The sequence below is a fragment of the Squalius cephalus genome, assembly GCF_949319135.1.
Source record: "Squalius cephalus genome assembly, chromosome: 18".
NCBI classification, from domain to species: domain Eukaryota; kingdom Metazoa; phylum Chordata; class Actinopteri; order Cypriniformes; family Leuciscidae; genus Squalius; species Squalius cephalus.
In genome coordinates this window covers 22,424,453-22,442,304 of record NC_137139.1, presented here as the reverse complement: position 1 = coordinate 22,442,304, position 17,852 = coordinate 22,424,453, and the positions used below count along the sequence as shown (strand labels likewise).

The 17,852-nt window shown below is 36.2% G+C and overlaps 1 protein-coding gene across 7 annotated transcripts in view; it reads left to right on the top strand.

The window, feature by feature from the left end:
* The window catches only part of hspg2 (heparan sulfate proteoglycan 2), a 110,025-nt gene that overhangs the window by 41,666 nt on the left and 50,507 nt on the right, over window positions 1-17,852 (top strand). For 3 of the 7 annotated variants that reach the window (XM_079849104.1, XM_079849101.1, XM_079849099.1), the window contains exons 4-28: window positions 2,442-2,551; window positions 2,789-2,847; window positions 3,143-3,303; window positions 4,193-4,231; window positions 5,080-5,202; window positions 5,534-5,707; window positions 5,808-5,927; window positions 6,090-6,221; window positions 6,737-6,881; window positions 7,997-8,154; window positions 8,386-8,556; window positions 9,076-9,242; window positions 9,516-9,695; window positions 10,600-10,796; window positions 11,758-11,902; window positions 12,015-12,142; window positions 12,238-12,324; window positions 12,432-12,496; window positions 12,772-12,833; window positions 13,382-13,522; window positions 13,760-13,933; window positions 14,026-14,205; window positions 14,464-14,582; window positions 14,745-14,856; window positions 15,121-15,231. In XM_079849104.1, the coding sequence (XP_079705230.1) occupies window positions 2,442-2,551; window positions 2,789-2,847; window positions 3,143-3,303; window positions 4,193-4,231; window positions 5,080-5,202; window positions 5,534-5,707; window positions 5,808-5,927; window positions 6,090-6,221; window positions 6,737-6,881; window positions 7,997-8,154; window positions 8,386-8,556; window positions 9,076-9,242; window positions 9,516-9,695; window positions 10,600-10,796; window positions 11,758-11,902; window positions 12,015-12,142; window positions 12,238-12,324; window positions 12,432-12,496; window positions 12,772-12,833; window positions 13,382-13,522; window positions 13,760-13,933; window positions 14,026-14,205; window positions 14,464-14,582; window positions 14,745-14,856; window positions 15,121-15,231 (3,260 nt within the window). Of the gene's footprint in view, window positions 1-2,441; window positions 2,552-2,788; window positions 2,848-3,142; window positions 3,304-4,192; window positions 4,248-5,079; window positions 5,203-5,533; window positions 5,708-5,807; window positions 5,928-6,089; window positions 6,222-6,736; window positions 6,882-7,996; window positions 8,155-8,385; window positions 8,557-9,075; window positions 9,243-9,515; window positions 9,696-10,599; window positions 10,797-11,757; window positions 11,903-12,014; window positions 12,143-12,237; window positions 12,325-12,431; window positions 12,497-12,771; window positions 12,834-13,381; window positions 13,523-13,759; window positions 13,934-14,025; window positions 14,206-14,463; window positions 14,583-14,744; window positions 14,857-15,120; window positions 15,232-17,852 lie in introns of all 7 variants that reach the window. The other 4 variants (XM_079849103.1, XM_079849100.1, XM_079849105.1 and 1 more) reach the window with 3 other exon arrangements.

Genomic DNA, 17,852 nt, shown 5'->3' with positions numbered 1-17,852 from the left:
GCTCTAATTTATGCATTCACCATTTGCTTGTAGATCTCCGAGCTGTAAACACAAGCTAAACGGGTTATGCACTTCCATGCTTGAGGGTGTGAAATTCTGTTTAGCACCAGAACGACAACAACATGCCCTGCCAGCTGGCTTTGTGGCATTGTGATGGATGGAGGTTTTCCTCTCGCAAATGTACATTTGACATTTTGGATGGTTTGTGTCTGGGAATAGACTGGTGAAAAATCAGCGAATCTCTGTCCAAGTGCATTCCACAGAGTCGCAAAATAAGACCAGAAGACTACTTCGAGTGTTCGATTCAGAGTAAAGGGTTCTTGGGAGGAGTGAGAGGAGTGAAGAAGGTCGAGTTGAAAGACTCATGTTTTAAAGGCCAGGCGGGCCGCATTGGCTCAATCGGCTCTTTGTCTTCCTCACAGTCCTCCGTGTGTCCCGCTGAGGACTCGGCCCACAAAGCTGCCAAAGTTATGCTGTTGTATAGCGAGAAGAGTTTATGAATTAAGCATTTGGAATGCTTTCATTTCACTGTCCTTTCCCTTGTCCGAATGCAGTTTCAGTGCACTCGCTGGCGTTCCACAGGGGATTTCCTAAATGGAAAGACTGAATGGGCTTTTGCTCTGTTCCAAAGCGAGAATGTGGTTTTCTAAGTTGCAGCCATATTAGCGAGAGCAACTGAGACGAGATTACGGGCGCTGGGCAGTCTGTGCTCTCGAAAGAGAGAGGCTGATGCTTTTACAGTGTGCCCACACAAGTGATTCGATTAATCACGGGTCAGTGCCAACACTTTGACGGGACCTTTTGATGTTGCCTTTCCTCTGTCCAGGCTGTAATAGTCCGGCCATGGTGACATTACAGAAAAAACAGACAAAAGCAGTCAGTCAAGACCTTCTGACACTCTTACTTTTTCATCTCTCTCTGTCCTTTTAATGACCTAAGTTAACTTTTTTTATTTATTTTTTTTGTGCTAATGAGACTTCTCTTCCGCAGAGATGGAGGATGCCATTAATGAAGCAGGCGACCATGTGTCAGTGTATTGCACAATTAGATAAGTTTGAGCTCTGGGCCACTTTCTTTTCTAAATCGTGTCAGCACTAAGTGCGAATTTCCAATAAACTGTGTGTGCATGGCAAATACATTTGACCAGACGGTGACAGCAGGTGTCTGGATTCTGTGAAAAGCAAGTTAATTAATGTCTGTGATATAATTTCAATTGGAATGAATCTATAAATACAATATGAAGAGTAAAAGGTCAAAAGAGTCTTTTTGGGGTGTGTGTGACGTGTGTATATAAGCTGTGTGTCCATTTGGCAGTCACATTAAACATGACTCTGCTGGAGAGTGGCAGCTAACTGCAAGAAAGAGTGCAAATATTGACTTCCCTTTTTTTTTCAACTCAGTTTGACAAACTGAAATCGGGAAAACCCACCCAGACGAGCTGCCGGGAGGGCAGTAAAAAGGCTGGAGCTTTTTAAAGGTTAATGTTGAGACTCTGGGCTTAAGCTAATAGCATGTATTTGTTTTTGGTATTGAACGGCAGCTTTTTGAAGAAGAATTGGAGCCGCCGATGCTGAAACATTTCCTGAATAGATGTTGTAATGCTGTGCTTCTAAATGATTATTTGAACTTTTTATGACCGAATTTATCTATATTATATAAACAATATTATACATGACATGTGCCTCAAGGCCCTACCCGACTATTGTCTTTAGCAGCACGTTTGGTTGTTTACTTGCATGTTTATTCATGGCTTTTTTTTAGGTCTTAGTTTGTTTAGGCTGTTCTTTCTGGTTTCCTCGAACGTCACACAAGCACAATATATCTGTATTATATATTGGTCATCAGTTATCGTCTGATATCAGAATAAAAAAAAAAATTAAATATATGTTTGTGTGTATATAAATATAATTTCCTCTATTTTTACATTTAGATTGTCCTTGCTGTCATCTTCATTCTTCAGTAAATTTTATATTGTAAATTTTAATGTTGTGAAACTGTGTTAACTTGTAGAATTTAACATGATTTAGTTCATTTTTGTGTGTAATAATGCAAAATTTTAATTTTGGACATTTATGATCGATACATTTAGTTGAATTATCAACTTACTGGATGTGGTTATAATATCGGTGCATTCTTAGAAACTATCTTGTGTTTAATAAAAGTGTAAAGAATACAATTATTATTGATCATTTATAAATAATAATCTATGAAATATAAAAATAATTATTTATAACAGAGAAAATCATCATTATTGAAGTACATTGACAATAATATTGATTTGTGCATAGTTTGTATATGTGTGTTTCTCAAGTGAAATGTCATCAGATACTTTTCTAGAGCCAAATTACATTTGCAAATTGCTATATATGGATGTAATTCACTATAATAATAATTGCCTGTCACTGTTATTGTGAGTCTGACCACTGCATTCTCGTTTCTAGTTTACTATCGGGCACTGGTGAACTTCACAAACTCATTCCAGTATGGGCCTGAACTTGATGACATCTACTCTTCTGCTTTCCAAGAGATATCATCTGCTGTCGTTGATACGGTACGTGCAACTACTTAAGGACTGTGATTTTTAAGAAATACTACCAAAGGAGTTTAGACAATAATAATTAAGGGTGTGCTCCACATGGGTATTGGGTCATATTATTGATCACATGCCTTTCCTCTGATTCTTGTCTGTACTGTGTCAATGTTTAAATCAGTGTTTACCTGATTTAGAAAAGTGCTTTGTATGGCAAGGCCAGCATGTGGTGATTAATGGCGTTTATTTCCACCACAGCTCGAGTCTGACTACAGCAGGATACCAGGACAGCAGACTGTCAATGTGGTTCTCATCAAGTAAACACAATTTCCAGTTTCAAACACTCTTTTGCATATTCTCATGTAGAAGGATAGTCAGTTTACTTAGGACATTAGGACATTCATGTAATCAAACACTTTTTTTGTGTGTGTGTTATGGGACTTTTTATGACCACCCTGCTGAAAAACATCTTAAACAAGCTGGTCAAGCGGGTGCCCGAACCCTCTGTAAAAACATCAAACAGGCCACTAGAGATACCAGCTCACTATCTTATGTTGGTTTATGTGGTTTGTTTGTTGTTTTGATTAAGTGTGCTCTGCGTACATTTCGCAGGAAAATCGGCAAAGATGTGTTTGTGGAGCTGGACGTCGGCTCAGATAACAACTCTAATGAAACGCAGATCAGAGGTGTCCTGTTCTCTGTGGTTAAAGAGGGCACCATTGCGTCCTACGATACCTCAGTAATTGGCTTCCAGTTCAGACGGCTTGGTGAAGGTTTGTTCAATACTTTTCTAATAATGATTAGATTATGATTCCTTACTAAATGGTGCAATAAATCATGATAACTGAAAGTTGGTTACTATTTAGTTGGATTTGATCATTTTGGTTATGATTCATGTAAAGTAAAAACAAAATAGGCTGCAGACTCAAATTTAGCTTGAGGGGCAATTTTCCATATTAGAATATTGACAAATATTTATAAACAAACAATATAACAAACAACAAAATTACATTGATATTATTATTAAGTTTACATTTTTTGGTAACAATAATAATGATATTGACAAATATATTTGATGTTTATTTTATATTTTGGATAACAATAATTATAATTATTAATATATATCTTATTAATTACAATGATAATAATAATTTTGACAGATATTTTGCATGTTTATGTTATATTTTGCATAACAATTAATAATAATAAGAATATAACTTGTATTAATAATTAGTATTATGATCAAATAAATATGATAATTCATGCATTGAAATTCCAATTGTCAGAGATATTTTGCAAGCTTATGAATGTGAAATAAAACTAACACAATTCATTATTATTATTACTACTTCTAATAATAATAATAATAACAATAATTATGGTATTGACAGAGATCTTTTGCATGCTTATAAATCGTAGAATAAGAAATTACATTATTATCAACTACAACAACAACTACATTAATAATAACAGTAATAATAATAATCAATTTGATAATTAATGCATTGTGCAATTTTCAATTGTCAGATCCAATAGTGCATTTTAACACCCCTGTCTTTTACACTTTACGGTCTGTTTAACTATCCATTCTTGCAGTTCTGTTTGGAACTAGTCATCATTCAACAGAATGTAGTATAGATAATATTTGTGTCTGGTTCATAGCTGATACTCTCCCTCCTGTGGAGCCCATCGATGTGCCAGGTTTGTCCTCAACCAGGTCTGCTGCATGGAGACTGTAGCGCATTAGAACACAGTCCAGTCTTGTTCTCTTATGCAAACTTCAAGGAGTTCTCAGATTATGTAGTGGCTGGATAAAGAATGAAACCTTTATGCATGTGTGCACTCTGATGATGACCAAAAGAAGAACAAAAGGCTTTGCATGGCTTATCATTGATCGAAGTGATGCTGATGTCAGGAATGCACCTACCTTGGAGTATCATTTTCAGGCAATGCAACCTGTTTGTGTTTGCAGTGTATAGTTTTGTTGGAATTGTGATGGAATTGAGTTTTTTTCAGTCCAAGCTTTCCATAATTTTTACTTTCAAATTAAGGTACCGGATAAGATAATTCAAGACTGAATAGAAAAGCCAGAATGAATATTGTACAGATGTACTTTGGCTTTGTTCACACTGCATATAAATCTGATTTGGTTTTCAGATCCGATCTTCAAGACTGACTGTCCACATTCTGCAACTGATCCACTTGATCAGGCAATAGTCTATAGACTTCCTCATACCATAAGTGAAATGCATCCTAAATAATGAAAAAACAAACAAAACATGAAATCTGACCTGCCCTTTTAGACCGAGATGCATTACCGAAACAATTAATTCTATTCAGACTAAAAAAACTTCCAAAAGTCTGATTTCGATGCCTGTTAACAAAGCCGTTTTGTATCCTCTTGAAATAGCAAGTCCAGCATGACGAGGCTGTTATAGGCTGGCATTGAAACATCTTTCAACAAAGCATCTTGTATAGCTTTTCTTGAATCACTGCATTTCATTACATACATGTCACTGCATTGTATATGTCTGTCTCTACCACCTCAGTGAGGCCCAGGGAATGCTTTTCTGGTGAGTTCAGATGTCAGGATGGGCTGGAGTGTATCCCTCGGGAGTTTGTGTGTGACAAACGGCCTGACTGCAATGACTTGAGTGATGAAATGAACTGTGGTGAGCGAGATTGCTTGATGAACCCTCTTCATTTGCCTTAGAAATGAGTGGCATTGCTTTGTTAATTTTGAACCGACTAATATCTATTCTAATCGAAATCTAATTGGATTTCATGCATACAATTTTTTTTTTTTATGCTTTATGCAATGCTATTCTGTCAATTCAACTTTAATTTAGTGGTATTTTTTGTAATGTATATTCAATGCTTTAGACATCTGAAACCATAAGGGCTCAGAATTTCCTTAATTTAAGGGCTTTTCTGTAAGCTATTAGCATGTATTAATGTTGAGTTTGTAATTGATTGCCCTAATTCTATCATTTATTTTCAAAGCTGTTGTTCCTGTACGTCCTACTGCACCTACACCTGCCAAAACCAGACCCCCTCCTGGCCCGGGACCTTGTCGTGCAGACCAGGCCTCCTGCCACAACGGACAGTGTATCTCACAGGATTATGTATGTGATGGCGAAACGGACTGCGCTGACGGCAGTGACGAGTTCAAGTGTGGTAGGACAAACCTTTCATTTACCACAGATATGAAACTGCTTATATATATAACCAGTCTATTCTCTGCATGTATTATATCATTTTATTTGTCATTTCACAGGAACTCCATCTCCTTGTGAACCTAATGAGTTTAAGTGTCAGAACGGCCGCTGTGCCCTAAAACTGTGGCGTTGTGATGGGGATAATGACTGTCAAGACAACTCAGATGAGATGAACTGCCGTAAGTCAGACCTGAGCTTCTATCCACAGACAGGGGAAGTGGTCTGGAAACCTGTTTGAAAATAGTGTTATTTTTGCAGTTCTGTTTGTTGCCACTAGAGGCACAGAAATTACACACTTTATGACACTTTAATAATTAATAATTTTTTTCTTGTTTCTTCAGCCACTAAAAATCCAGAGGACACATGTGCCCCGGAGCAGTTTGTGTGTTTGTCTGACCGCACATGCATTCCTGCCAGTTACCAGTGCGACGAGGAGCCGGACTGTGCCGACCGCTCTGACGAATATGGTTGTGGTAAGGCATTACAGTCCAATTAATCTTTAACAAGTAAACATTGGTTGTCATAACATATCACTCTTCTGTTTCAACTTTTCTTTCACTGTCATCTTCACTTTGACTTACTAACACTATTGCTTCCTTTAAATCCATTAAAATTTTGTATTTATGCTCTGCAAGCTATTCATTTTTTGCGGCTTGTTTTGCCACACTCATACAGCTTTTCAATAACACATAGATCTCATCTCCCATATATCTTGCGCCAATAGCTTATTTAACAGGCGGATTTGGTATTGTTTCTGCTAGCAGTGCCTCCGGCTCTGGTTGGCTAATCTCACTGAATGAATCTGCCAAATAAAACTTGTTCTGTCACAGGCTGCCAATTTAGAATCAAAGACTTGCTGCGGGTATCTGTGGTTTCTTGTGTCCATATGTTTATTAGACTATTTTACCATTCATATAATACAATTATGTGTGGATTGAAGTTGATTGTACTGTTAAATGATTATATGTGCGCTCTTTTTGTATTTAAGCACCTCCCACTGTGACCAACCCCCCGGAAGAGTCCATCACGGCAGCGCGGGGGGACACTGTGACCTTTACTTGTTCTGCCATTGGTGTGCCCATTCCCATCATCACATGGCGTCTTAATTGGGGACACATACCAGCCAACAGCAGGTAGGTTTGGATGTAATACGAATCGTGGATCTCTGAAATGTTCAAGATGGCCACAATCTATGTTAAAGTCATATAGTCCTGATTCTCTTAAAGACTGAATAAATGAAATTGAAGAATATTTGTGGTTTCATCCATCTCAACTAAATTCCCAAAGTGCTCTTTGCTTAACTCTTTAAATAGGCAAGTTAATTACTTCAGCACTTGACTAAATGAAAACAGAAGGCCACACTCCGTGTTTCAGTTGTGCGATTGAGTCATGTATGCAATAAGAAACAGACTGTTGGCTTTTTGACAAAATATACTTGTGTTGTCGGAGCCAACAGCCTCATGGGCAGTGACCAGAGTTCGAGTTTCGGCTCGTGGATCTTTCCCGATCCCATCCCCTCTCTCCCAGTTTGCTTCCTGTCATTCCTCTGTATCTCAATAAATCCCAAAAATTGTTTTATTTAAAAAAAAAAAGGCTTGTGATCTGTCTATATTCAAAATATTCTTTTGATGCTGCTACTTTAAATTATTATTTGTCTTAAAAATGATTAGACATTATTAATATGTACAAAGAGAGCCGTATTTAATTTACTCCTCAGCATGTGCTCTCCTTTTGTATGATCGTTTCGAGGCTAGTAGGTTTATTCAATCAGACTTTTATTTTTTCATTTTTCTAAACGGACTAACAAGTCTACAGATAGCAGACCCATTTGCCACAGTTTTGCAAGAGTATTACCTTAATTAACAAAATCCCAATTAATTACATTAAAAAAAAATGGTAACATTTGAATAATACATAAAAAATATACTAATACGTTTTACATAAAAAAAAATTATATATAAAACTTTATTAAAATCCTTTAAAATAAGTTATAATTTGAGTAGGAGTCATGAGCATGAATATGCAAGAATTTAAACTAGGACGGCTAATAGAGTGTGTTCATTTAGTGATTAGTGTTTAATATTAAGCATATTATTGACATTAAATTAAAAATCATGTGGAATACATAAGGAACCATTTACATTGGACACATTCTTTCGTTCAAAAACAGTTGGACAGAGCACAGTGGAATGGAGCTGAATGCAGGGGTCTTGAGACAGCCCTAATTGAAACATTATTCTATTGACAGGATCACAATGACCAATGAGAATGGGCGAGGAACGCTTACCATCCGTGATGTGAAGGAAGGTGACCAGGGGGCGTACACCTGTGAGGCCATCAATGCTAAAGGCCTAGTGTTTGCCATTCCTGATGGGGTCCTCAGCCTCTCTCAGAGACCAAACCCAGGTAATGCACCAGGCCCATATGGTGCATTGTAAAGATCTTTGGATAACTGTGTATTATGTTTGTTCTCGTCTAATGCTTTCTTTTCTGAAGAGACATGTCATTTCATCCTTTCATTTGTGAGACACAGGTTATCCTGCTGTTATTTGGCTGCATGTTGCATGACTGTGAGGCTTCTCAATCCTGACGGTGGTGGTCTTTCCATCCTTTGTCTTCCATGTTGTACTTGTCCAGTTGTGTCATCCTCTCTGTACGTGTTAGCAGGTAATTGCCGCGATGGACACTTTAGCGTGGGCGGTCACTGCATGCCATGCTTCTGTTTTGGCATCACAAAGAACTGTCAGAGCACCGGTCGCTACCGTAACCAAATCGGACTGCGCTTCACAGAGGAGGAGGACTTCAAAGGTACTCCGATGATTAAAATCTAGCTTTTTTGCATTTGTTTGTGGTTTTACAATTGGAGAATGTAATTGAAGTGGATGCGTACATTTTTTTGGGGGGGGGGATTTTATGTGTAACACACATGCTCATTTTTATTCTCCCTGTAAAGCCTGACATATGAAATAATAGTCTGGAAATTTTTTTTTTTTTTTTTTTTAATGGAACTGTTTATAGATCAGTCTTAAAACAGATATTTTTTTTTTGTACATCAGGCTTTTTGGCCCATATTATGATATAGGAGAATATAAAGTTTACACTCGAGGATGAAAAAATACATCATTTGTATTCAGAGGCCCAAACTGAACAAAAATATGTAATTTGGCGCAGGCTTTTTATATATACATTTATACATATTTTATAGGCTTAGGGGCTTAGAAATTTATATAGCAAATATGCAGCTGTCTTTATAGGGTTAAAGTAACAAATAGTATAGTGGGATTAAAATATGGTTCCCTGCCTTTCTATCTCTCTTTTCATCCACAGGAGTCAATGTGTCATTTCCTAGTCGTCCTGGCACTACACCACCTCTCACCTCCACTCAGATGTTGATCTATCCAGATAGTGAGGAGTTCCAGCTAGTGGATCTGTCTCGCCGTTTCCTTGATCAAGACTCCTATTGGTCTCTTCCTCGCCAGTTCCTTGGCAACAAGGTTTATCTCTCCTCCACAATACTCTCCTGAGCAAATCTAGAAAGGACGCCAATAAAACATAATCATCAGTCGATATCTCTGATTTTTCCATTCCCATTCCTTTAATATTCTCCATATAATTTGCTGTCTGTCCTTTCACTTTTGCTATAAATATTTAGATTTCAAATACCTAAGCTACTTGTAGTCTCTTAAATTGTCTTGGGTGTAAAAGATGTGTAAAACGTGCAAAGAAACTCCTCAGCATCTTTGTATTTTGGACACTGTGCTTTACAGGTTGACTCGTATGGAGGTTATCTGAAGTTTAAGGTGAGTTACTCACTGCAGCGAGGTGGATCAGAACCAAAGGAGAAACCTGATGTTGTGCTGAGTGGCAACGGGCAGAAATTTATTTACCGTCGAGGCAACCCCACTTTTCCTGACACAATCAACAACAGAGAGGTCAAGTTTACAGAGGTGAGCCGCATATGTGAAATGCTTAAATGTGTATAAAATACATTTTTATTAAATATATACACGCTACCGTTCAGAGTTTTTTTTTTTTTTTTTAAAGACATCTCTTATGTTAACCAATGCTTTATTTATTTGATCAAAAATACAGTAAAAACAGTCAAATTTTATTACAATTTAAAATATCTTTTTTATATTTTAATACATTTTAAAACTGTAATTTATTCCTATGATGGCAAAGCTGAATTTTCAGCATCTTTACTCCAGTCTTCAGTGCATGATACTTCAGAAATCAGCCTAATATGCTGAGTTGGTGCTCTAGAAACATTTCTTATTATCAATATGGAAAACAGTTGTGCTGCCTAATATTTGTGTGGAATCCATGATGCACTTTTTCATGATTCTTTGGTGAATAGAAGCATTTATGAAATATACTTTGTAATATTATACATGTTTTTAATCTCACTTTTGTTCAAATTAATGTCTTGCTAAAAAAAGGTCAAAATAAATATCTTATTGAACTTTTGAACGGTGTATATCATTTGTATTATATTTTTTGTTATTTTTAAATGTTTTTGAATTATTTTCAGTGTAATTTTTTGCTTTACTATTTTCTCCCTCTCTCTTAAAAAAGGACATATTTTAAGGAATGTGCTCAAATAAGGTTATTTCCCAAAAATATAATGAATTCCCAGTATTTTTAGCTCTACACTAATTCAATACTTGTCTAAGACTGACATATAAAATTCTATTAATACCATATACCAAAAAAAGTTATTACATACAGTAAACAAGTGATTTCTCAAATATTATTTCTCAAAAATAATGTTATGTTATTTTTAAAATGTTTTTGCAGTTGTATTGCTTGTTTGTGTTAGGTAGTTCACCTCTCTGTATCTGTGTGTCTCAGGAAAACTGGCAGCACTCCTCAGGACGAGCAGTAACTCGTGATGACCTCATGATGACCTTGGCCAATCTGGAGAGCATCCACATTCGCACCATTTATGACAACCGCATGGCCAGTGTCGGGCTGAGTGACATCAGCATGGATACCACCACCAAGGAGTTCAGCTTGCAGGGGAACCCAAGAGACGTTGAGGAGTGCAGGTTAGTGTGCCTTTAAATCAACAGATAGCATTACAGGCCTGTCAGAAATGATAAAGCTCCTCTCGAATCACCTCTCGCAGTACTACGTTCCCATGAGTAAAACTGATTATACCTCATGTTTTTGGTTAAAACCTCTAAATATTTTCTTTCTGTTTGTAATTTGGTATATTCAGTGGTGTGTGTATATATTATATTATATTATATTATATTATATTATATTATATATATATATATATTATATATATATATATATATATATATATATATATATATATATATATATATTATATTATATTATATTATATTATATTATATTATATTATATTATATTTGGTATACAGAAAATGAATAATTATTCCCCGTAACACTGCACTGTATAAATTAAATATAGATTAATCCTTGTTAAAGCTACAAAAGTTATTCAGTCAAGATCAGTGAATGATTTTCTCTTCGTCTTTGATTAACACTGACACAGACAACATCAGAAATATTAGGCTGCTGTCCCTTTAAGACCGAATGGACCGATCCAATATACTTTTACACATGCGTTTTCTTTCTCGTCCATTTATGTTCAGTTAAGACATAACCGACAGTGTTTATGTGAATACTCTCCAAGACGGGCATTTTGACATACTTTGTTGTGTGTATTTTTCTGTTCAAGCGCAAGAAGACGAGAGAGAGAAGTCAATTTACGGAAAACAGCACACGAGTGCTGAATTGAGTTCTCTTTTGCATCGTCTTGCGCTTGAATTAGAATGGTTAAAAATCGCTTGAATGTTTAAATTGACCAGAACGTGCAAATGATAACTTTTCGTGACGATGAAGCACTGGCTCGATTGGACAATTCCGTCACTTGTCCCGAGCATCTTTCATGCTGGCCCCGGGCCATCGGGCAGGCCTTATTGTTGAGCCCCAGTCTGTGTGAAAGTGTTAATCTTTTCAAATTGTTGATCCCACATAGATGTCCTGCCGGGTATTCAGGCCTATCTTGTGAGGGATGCTCCCCTGGATTCGACCGGGTCCCTGGACCCTACCTGGGCACCTGTGCTGGCTGCAACTGCAATGGGCATGCCAGTGCCTGTGACCCTATTAGTGGACAATGCCTGGTAAGGATAGGTGTTTTAATGTTCATAAATATTGATAAATATTTAAATAACAAATGCATGAATTAGTAGATTACTGTACGCCACACACTAAAGTGGAAATGTCATGTGATAGAGTTGTCAGCATAACACAGAAGGACCTCAGTGTGACAAATGCAAGCCAGGCTACTTTGGTGACCCAAGTCGAGGACGATATGATGACTGCAAACCCTGTCCTTGTCCATACACAGAGACGTCTCGACGGTAAAGATATCAAACTTGTGTATATATAAATATAATAATAATAATAATAATTATTATTATTATTATGACAAAACAACTTGTTGGTGTGTTCAAAGGTTTTCTGATACTTGCTTCCTGGACCATGACAAACAGGCAACATGTGACGCCTGCAGACCCGGTTACACAGGGCGACGTTGTGAGAAGTAAGGGAGCAGTACTTTTCTATATATATGTTGTCCTCATACTACGTTTTGTGGTGCTGGGTGCATGTATAATATTTCATCATCTGTGTTTTGTTTTTTCTCCACAGATGTGCTCCAGGATATGTCGGTCAACCTCTGCAGCCCAACGGCAAATGTGTCCCTGCTGCTAGCTGTAAGCATTTTCCCTTATTTTTTGTTTACAATTGTGGTAGTAAAATGAATTATTTATGAGTTTAATATTAGTGGTAAGATTTAATTGCTTGCCTTAAGCTATTTATTTTCTTAAATTGAATTTGTGCCTCATTTTACCCTGAAGGTCAAGCAAAGCTTTAGATAATGATTAACGCTCTGTGCACTGAATGCTGGAACGCCAGCTGTTTGTGACCAGGATGTTCAAAGCATTCCAGGTGTAATTGTCAACCATATGGTGTTCTTATCCCTGTTCAGCCATTTCCAGGTGTGATAACAGAGGAACTATCAATCCCATCAGCAAACCATGCTATTGCAAGGTATTGGTAATAAATTGCATTACAGTTTTCCTCTTTTTATTCACCATAGTTCAGAAGTTTGAAAAGTCTCTTATGCTCACCAAGGCTGCATTTATTTGATCAAAAATACAGTAAGCATATCATATTGTGAAATAATATTATTACAATTTACAACAACTGTTTTGCTATTTTAATATATTTAAAAATGTAATTTACTCCTGTGATGGTAAAGCTGAATTTTCAGCGTCATTACTCCAGATTCTTGATACTCCAACTATCACATGATCCTTCACAAATCATTCTAATATGCTGATTTGGTGTTTAAGAAACATTTCTTATTATTATCAATGTTGAAAACAGCTCTGATGAATAGAAAGTTCAAAAGAACAGCATTTTCTTTTAAATGGAAGTCTTAAATTAAAATTATAAATGTCATTACTGTCACTTTTGATACATTTAATGCTGCTTTGCTGAGCCCCAAACTTTTGAATGATAGTTTATAACCATGTGATTTTTGTAGAATATAAATGTCAGAATGTTCAAACACTGCTTGATCTTCTGTACTGCAGGCTAATGTGGTTGGTGCTCTTTGCGACGAGTGTAAGATTGGCACTTTTCATTTGGGGGCCGATAATCCTGAAGGTTGCTTGCAGTGTTTTTGTATGGGAGTGACTAAAGAGTGTGCCAGTTCAACCTGGACCAGAGATCAGGTAACCACATCCTCTAATCTTGTCATAGTTAAATATTCATAAGTGATTTAAACTGGCTGTTTTAAAGGTGTGTTGTGTATATATATATATATATATATATATATATATATATATATATATATATATATATATATATATATATATATATATATATATATATTATATTTATATTTATATTTATATTTATATTTATATTTATATTTATATTTATATTTATATTTATTGGTTAATCTGAAGGTGCGAGGTGGTGTCAACGGCCAGCTCTTCACCCTTTCCAATGCAGCCAACACTAGGACCATCTCTGAGGGTATCACCCAGAGAGCCAGTGCAGAGGTGGTCTACCGATCCTTCACCAGCATCCCTAAAGATATCTATTACTGGGTCCTGCCTCAGAATTTCAGAGGGGACAAGGTGAGAACATCGTATGCGATATGATGCCATGTTTACATCAATGTACGTCAATGTGCTGTTTTTCAAAACATGTTTTTCTTTCCTGTGCAAAGGTCACAGCATATGGTGGAGAGCTGCAGTATAGGCTGCGTTATGAGCCGCAGGCTCGCTCGCTAGTGATTGATCGAAAACCAGATGTGGTTCTCCAAGGCAACGGCATCCTCCTGGAGCATTATTCTCAGACCAAACCACTCCCTAGAGTACCAACCACCATCACTGTGCCATTTAGAGAGGTGTGTTATATATGTGTGTACATTTATATGTTTTTTTACTTCTCTTTATTGGGTGTTTGCTAAAGAGCATATTTTTTATATTAATGACTTTAGAAATACAAATTACATATTTTGCAACTATATATATATATATATATATATATATATATATATATATATATATATATATATATATATATATATATATATATATATATATATATATATATATATATATTTTAGTCCAGTATGAATTCTCATTGCCTGTAATCCTCACAGTCTGCATGGACACGGGCGGATGGACAGCCTTGTACAAGAGAGCACTTGCTGATGGCTCTGGCAGAAATCAGTGTCTTTATGATCAGAGCCACTTATGCAGACAATATGGCTGAGAGCAGGTCATTTTGCTTTTTTTATTTGCTCATTTCTTATACATTGACTTTTGATGTCCTTTTTTATATACTGGATGGCATCACATTATCTTATTAGGCTCCTATCTGCCGCTTAACTGATTTTTTGAACAGGATATAGTGTTTTATCTCTATTTCTCCTCTCTTTAGTATCTCCAATATCCAAATGGACATTGCAGTGCCCCACTCAACAGGAAACGAGAGGGCTTTGGAGGTGGAGGAGTGCGCCTGCCCTCAAGGATACGCAGGACCTTCTTGCCAGGTATATTATGACTTTAAATAGTAACATTCAGTCTGTGTGAACTTGTGCCTGCCTAAGTTAATGCAAAAACCTCCCCCCTGGCAGAGGTTCTGAACTATTACCTGTCAAGGTAATAACAGCCCTTTATTATTTCTCTTGATCTCTGAAGGGAAGCTCTTAGCAACTTATGGAACATTTTAGCTCTAAAGCTCTGTGCCATAGATTCATAGCTTCAGCACAGACATCTATGAACCCATTCACCTCTGACTCACCCATTGTTTGCAGGACTGTGATACCGGCTACACCCGCACACCTGGACTTTATCTTGGCACCTGTGAGAAGTGTGACTGCAATGGGCATGCCAGCGGCTGTGACTCAGAGACTGGAGATTGCCTGGTGAGTTAACCTTTCCCTTGCAGCAATGATGCTTTTCCTGGATGAATTATGAAGATTTGTGTAAAAAAAAAAAAAAAAAAAAAAAAAAATCAGTTGCCTTAGCTGACTAATCAGTTGTAACTGGAAGACTTATAAACTAGGTTGGATTTGGGTTCACCTAACCACAGTTGGACTCAGGTCAATGGATGACAGATCAACTAGTCAACCAAATGTGAAAAATGTTATCAAAGAAAGGAAATATGGTATATAAAAGAAGCATAAACTCCATAAACTAATAAAACTCAATAACTAGTTAACTATCATAAATAAAATCAAAACCAAAAAATTTATACAAAAACAAATCTACATAAACAAGTCAACCTTACTAATAGTCTATTTGGTTATTGGATGAATGGTTGACTAGTTGACCACTGTGAAAAAATAAAATAAAATCAAAGCTAAAATTATATTTAAAAAAATAACTTGAAAATCTTGTCATTCTCAGTAATTAATTAGTTGTCGGATGACTGTTCGACTATCATGAATAAAATTGAAACATCGAAATTGTTTAAAAAAACCCTCCACAAACTAGTCAATCTTAATTATTTAATTACTTAATTTATTAGTCGGTCATTGGATGAGTGATCTACTAGTCGACTATAATGAATAAAATCAAAACCCAAAAATGTACATAAAAAAAATCATAAATTAGTCTTCCTTATTAATTGACAAAAAAATCTAAATTACAGAAATAAATAAATGAATATATATATATATACAGATGTGGCCTTTAAAAATGCGCGTCTCAGAGAAAAGAATGCCACAAGCACTTCCGAAATTCTGCGGGATCGTGCAGAAGGGGGATTAGGTGTTGGACGCAGGAAATACTAAAACCTGTAGATGGCAGTAGTGTTTCATGTGGCCATACTGAGTTGACGAAGTATGACGAATACAATGTTTTCTTTTGCCAGTTACATAAACAGTCACATATTCTTCATAAAAATCCGACTCAAACGCGCATCATTTGTCTTATTTTTTTTTTTCCTGTGTACTTACAGTAGAAGAGACGTGATGTAGGCTATGATAACTGAGTCTTATAACACAATAATTTGCGAAGACCTTTAAAGAGACCGAGATCATTTGCGCAATATCATTATCTAATTTTACATTTAGTTCATTTTTGCATCTTAACGTTTTAAATAGTTTTAACATGGTTGTAATGCGCTTTTCTGCATTACACACAGTACTTTTTATACTATCATGTTTCCCTTATAGGCGTCGATTTCGGTGGGGACGGTGGGTACGCACCCACCAGATTTCGTCATGAGTCATTTTGTACCCACCACTTTTAACTTCAGTCCATATTAATTTGACTTTTGGTTCGATTTTTTTTTTTACCGTTTTCAGTGGTTATGAGGAGCTTAATTAATTTAACCTGAGATGTGCGTTATATCGCTTTTTGATCATTCTTTGTGTTGTCGAATTTTGACACAGTTTCATTATTTGTTCATAATAATTTGATTCATAATTATGTCATTTTTTTCTAAAAGTAAAAAAAACAAAGTTTTTTCTAAAAGCAATATTCTAAAGAGATACAAAGACATTGTACGTGTACCCACCAGATTTCGTCATGAGTCATTTTGTACCCACCACTTTTAACTTCCGTTGACCGTTTTCAGTGGTTATGAGGAGCAATATGAGAGAAAAATTTTGTAATCATTGTCTGACACAACAAAAAAATATATAATATTCATTTTATTTTAATTTTCGTGTTCGCATTTATGAGGGAAAAAACAACGTGTCAGTTTACGGTTATGGACGTGAGCGCTCTAAAAGCGGCAATAAAAGTCTGCTTTAAAACTTTCACAGAGACCTCAAACAGAACAGCTGCCTTTCTTTAAATTGAATTTCGTTTTGTATTAATTATATCTTAATTTTAATCAATGTTTCGTGAACCAATTGCCTGGATTTAAGAAGTAAATATAGCAGACAATCACGACATTGGAGGCGCCGGGCGATATCTCATAAATGAACCGAAACTCAGCGTGTAATGCACATTCACATTTACAGTGTATTTAGACACATTTAGACGCATTCATAATCATTACTTTTACCGGTTCTTTGTGGCAAGCTTTATGCGTGCGGTCGTGCGCTTGAGTGCGGCTATATTACGTAAACGCTCATGATCCATAAGTAGGCTAATTAAATTAATATAAAGGGGCGATTTGTCCACGAATTACTTAAATGAACAACTAGCCTAGTATACTAGTCGACTACAAAAAAAAAAAAACTTTTAGTCGAAAGCAGCCCGTATTCCACATATTTTCGAACCAGGCAACAGGACATCTGTGTTGAGCGAGGCCGTGGACCCTGAGCGGAATGAACGAGCGGAGCGGAATATTCAGAAATGCGCTCTCCACTCACGAGCTCTGATCGGAACAAACCCGAACCTCACTGTCTGCTGAACTTGCAGAATCATCAAAATATAATATTTTCTAAAGAAGAATTTTAAAACTTTATTGGTGGTAGTTGAGAAGAATTCCTCTTTCCATATCTAAATCATTTCGAGTGCAATATAAATGTATCATATTGTTATTCTTATTATATAAGAATAATACGTATTTTTTACAACATTTTTAACA